The sequence below is a fragment of the Sander lucioperca genome, chromosome 10, assembly GCF_008315115.2.
Source record: "Sander lucioperca isolate FBNREF2018 chromosome 10, SLUC_FBN_1.2, whole genome shotgun sequence".
Lineage (NCBI taxonomy): Eukaryota > Metazoa > Chordata > Actinopteri > Perciformes > Percidae > Sander > Sander lucioperca.
Window position 1 is genome coordinate 23,256,396 of NC_050182.1, and position 4,690 is coordinate 23,261,085.

At 37.9% G+C, this 4,690-nt stretch overlaps 1 protein-coding gene across 1 annotated transcript; it reads left to right on the forward strand.

Moving 5' to 3' along the window:
• The first annotated feature begins 1,558 nt into the window (after positions 1-1,558).
• kiaa1143 (KIAA1143 ortholog) lies at positions 1,559-3,356 on the forward strand. The gene is made up of 3 exons (XM_031322866.2): positions 1,559-1,833; positions 2,675-2,822; positions 3,061-3,356. The coding sequence occupies exons 1-3, from the start codon at positions 1,720-1,722 to the stop codon at positions 3,270-3,272; spliced, it is 474 nt and encodes a 157-aa protein (XP_031178726.1). The 5' UTR covers positions 1,559-1,719; the 3' UTR covers positions 3,273-3,356.
• Positions 3,357-4,690: the final 1,334 nt, after the last annotated feature.

The following is a 4,690-nucleotide window of genomic DNA, read 5'->3' on the forward strand; positions in this document are numbered from 1 at the left end:
TCTGGTTTTGTTTTTTTGTTTACACATGGACACTTTGAATTACCCATTATCCTCTTTGAATAATTGCTTTTTATGTGTTTTCCATTTTATCCACTAGTTGGCAGCAGAGACCAGATTTTGCAGTCCTCTGGTAAAGAATTGGGGTCTCATTTATAAACGTGGCGTACGCCCAAAACGGGGCTGAAAATGTGCGTACGCCACTTCCCACACAAATCAGATGTACGCACGGTTTTATAAATCAGAATTATTTTTTTTTGCCGTACGCCACTTTTGGCTTTTGGGCGTAGGTACACTTTTAGTAAGGATCCTACACACAGTTTTATTAATGAGACCCCTGGTGATAAAATGTTAAGCTTGTTGAAACATCAGTTTGTCTCAGTGCATGGGATTTTTGAATTCAAACATACAGCTACGTGTTTTGACTTTAACAGGGTTGCCCAGTGTCAACTAAACCTTTCAACACAAAGGTGCAAACCTTATATAAATGGAGAATCAGTTTATTACAAGAAAAGAGAATTGAAGTTGCTCTAAGCATATCAGAAGCGGGGAGATGTGTAAACCTGGCTAAAAAGTTATTAAAGAAAAAGATGGATATTCTTTTATTTTATGAAGACATTTAATTTAAACATTCTGACTGCAAATGGTGCCCAGCAGATGTACAAAAAATGTGAATGATTTTTTTTAAATGCCTATATTATTGTAACTAACTTGGTGAAATGATAGAGAAATAAAATAGGTAGCTAAAAAAACACTTGGTCTCTATGCTTTATGATCCTGACTCTATAAACTTTACAACAATAAAAAAACTGCAATAACTATTTGTTTGCTACTTGTGGGCAACAAAAACAAGAAATTTTGAACACATTTTTTCGATTTTTAAAGAATGTTTATAATTTTTGTATCATATTTTCGATTAGCATACAAAACCCTCCTGTCTTCCACACTTTACTCCTGGTTTTCTCTTTTTACCTACCCCTAAATAATTTGTATATGAAAAGACGATTGCCAACAACACATCAACATACACAAAATAAAAAAACTAAGAATAAAAATAAAAACTGAACAGCCATTTCTACCCTTATAAGGTTAAAAACGCCCAAGCCAGCGACATTAAACGTTGTGATTGAAAAAATGTAATCATTCCATCATTGTTATTGCTATGTTCTATCTCACACAGGCTCCGCTCTCTGCTGGACTCTATGGGTCAGCGCCGTTAAGAGCCGTTAAAACGCCGCAGTTACGTGGTTCGTAGGTCACCAAATAGTTTCAAGCAGGTAATTTGAACGCATTGAATTCTATCATAGCAGCGATAACAAAGGCGAATTTTGAGTATGATCTATAATATGAAAGCTTTCTTTAAAGTGCTATCAATTGACAATTTTACAGACCGATTAATTTAGTCTAATTTTTGGACACATTGAGAAAAATCAACTGATATCAAAGGCAGTTCTTCAATTTCTTCATAACACAAAAAAATCGAGTTCAAACTCTGACCTGGGGAGGGCAGTAATACCCTAAGCAGCGTCTACACTGCCGGAATTCTACAAAAAGAAGAGCAAGAAAATTCGCAGCGGCACATCTTAATGACGTAGCTAGCTATGCTATTGTTTGGTGAAAGCCAGAGACGGGTTAGCATCTTTGGTGAAACTGGTTGTTCCAAAAAATCTATTTAGGCCAATATTTCATTTGGCTGTTTGTATTGTATTACTCCTTTTTGTAATGAACAAAAACAAGGCAAGTGGCGTGTCGTGGGTGAAACCAGCGGAACCGTCCTTTCTGAAGAAGTTTAAAAAAGATGTTGGTTATAAAGAAGGACCGACTGTCGATACTAAGGTAACGTTTACGTGGTTTGGCTAACGTTATTTTTTTTTTAACGTTACGTTACTTAAAGTTAAGCTAGCAGCACAGAACCCGAATAACGTTAGCCCATTTGAGTGAAATATTAGCGCTAGCTATATCTCTTTTACCAGCTTTATGTTGAATTGTTTTGGGTTGAAGTAACGTACAGTCCGCTGATTGAATGATTTACTATTCATTAAAACACAACCTGTATTGGACCCTTATTATATACTGTCTATGATTGGACCTCGAGCCGTTCATTTGGACCACGCAACACCGCTTTCCTTTTTCTAACGTTAATCTCATTCATGTTCATCCAGCGCAGTCAGTGGTAGTAGTCTAATGTAGTGGGTGTAGTGTGTGTGTATATATATATATATATATATATATATATATATATATAGGCCATAATCTGCCTTTGGGGAAGGGGGGGCATATCATAGTCATAGTCAACAGGTCTGGGTGTCCTCCCCCAGGGAAGTTTTGAACGTCAGCAACTTCATTTTTGTTGCATTTGGATATGCTTTAATGCACCGATTTACAGTGAAAATACCTTTTTTATTTAGCCTATGCGAGGAAAAAGAACACAGAAGACAATTCAAAGTATATCAAAAATATAATGGAAAGTATGTTGTTGCGTGTCATTGGGCATTTTTAAGTAGGTATATGGGAATTCTGGAGCTTTCTTAGTGGGTATACTGCGTACACCTACGTATCACGTAGACCCACCACAGAGCGCAGTGAATGAACCATTTTTAAACTGGGTTATTTCTCTCATTGGATGGGTATCTGGTAAACACAACCTTTTTGTCTGTGTTTCATATTCCCCCTTCAGCGCCAGGAGATGCCAACTCTCGATGACGACGGGAGTGATCGAGAGGATGAGTTACCCCAAGTTGTGGTTCTAAAAGAAGGACACCTGACCGCAGAGGATGTAAAGAAGATCAAGGACGAAATCCATACTGGTGGTGGCGCAGAGAAAGGCATGAACTATCTTTTATATGTCAAGAGGGTCTCTTTGTTTTACTAGACATGCAGAATGGTTCTGTCCAGCTAAATGTCTTATTTAGCCTACACAGGCTGGATGAGATAATTTTTACAAACATTTTAAATATGTATTTTGTCAAGGCAACTGCCAGCATCTAAAATGAAAACCACTGCCTTTGCACAAACTGTGAAAAGTGTGTTTTGATGAATTGTACACATCCATCTTGTCCACAGACGATGAACCTCCTCCTGATGGTAAAATCCTGTTCAAGAAACCAGCCAAGCGCTCCTCCTCAGATAAATTCCAGGGCATCACTGCCAGCTCCAGCAAAAAGAAGAAGAGCGATGGAGGAGAGGAGGAGTCGGAAGAGAGAAAATCTGGAAAGAAAGTAAAAAATAATAGCCTTCTGTCATTTGGAGGGGATGAGGAGGAAGAGGAGGACTAAATGTTACTGGTGAAATGTAAGTCTGTATTTAACCCCTGTGATGAAAAGGAATCAAAGTGACATTTGAATAATGGTAAAATGTTTGACAATATTGACAAATAGAAACAGAGGTAAATTAACAGACATTGTACTCAAAACAGATACTGTTCATCAACATGTTGCAGCCTGTCCATTCTGTATTTTTTTAAAGGTGCCCTGCCACACAAAACCGTTTTTACTTGTATTTTTTGAAATATGTTAGGTCCATATGTGTTTGTTATGTCATGAATGTGAAAATGAACTGCTACCTCCTCTGTCAGCTCTAGCCACTGAAAAGAAATACGCAAAGAAATCAGGCCAATTACAAAAGCTGGTCAGTCTAACGTGGTGTTGCCTGAGCTCATTACTATTCATGAGCTCGCCCAGTTGCGCTGGGTAAAGGATGCTGATAGCCAGGCTCTCATTGGCTAGCTTTTAGCCAGTCAGAGTCAAGCAGCGTAGCTCGTTGAATATTAATGAGAACTGGCACAAATCGAGCTGAGTCTTCCTGCAGGCTTTTTATACCACGCTAGAATGGCTTGAAACAAGGTAACCAAGGCATTTTTTCCACACAAAAATGTTAGAGTCCATGGTAGAACTTCAGACATTACTACAAAGTAATGAAATACGTGTGGAAGGGCACCTTTTAAGGACAGTGCCAGTATTGTTGCATGTCTGAGCCAAATAGTCTATACTTTGTAATACTGACAACTCCAAATTATTTTAGTACACCGTACAAATCAACTTGCCAATATTCAATTTGCTTGAATAACAAATCCATCAGAATGAACATCTTGATTACCCTGTTTTTGTTTCTTCAAAGTTCTGTTATCATGACACCAAAAATCTAGTAGTCGGTACCGATAGCATCAAAAGTACACAATGCTCGATACCAAAGTCGATACCACGGTGTGTTTAAAAAATAAAAAGGACAATGATACTTAAGCCGTCGCATAATAAAAAAACTATTACAAAATAGATATACAATTCATATTTAAACAGTCGGACATTATAAAAGCACAACAGTAGTGGCATGTAGGGGTGTTGAAATGAATCATTGCATCGGTGCATCGCGGTGCAGACCTAGGCGGTTGAGGCAGTGACAGACCATTATTGATTATTGCCTACTTACTTGTTGATTTTCCAGTCGCTGCTTTTTTTGTTTTTGCGTTTTGTCTGTTGTCTTCTGTGTTCAGACTCCGCCATATTCAGGAAGTGTCTTTTTTTTTTTTTTTAAGAGTAGATACAATAAAAAGGGGAGTTTGTATATATCTGACTGCCTGAATTTGTTGATGAATTTGTTGAGGTGACGCATCGTGATGCGTGGTAGAATTTCGTTTAGACTGTCTGACAGACACAGATCCCCGTTTGGGACTCTGAATGACACAAAGTTTAGGAAA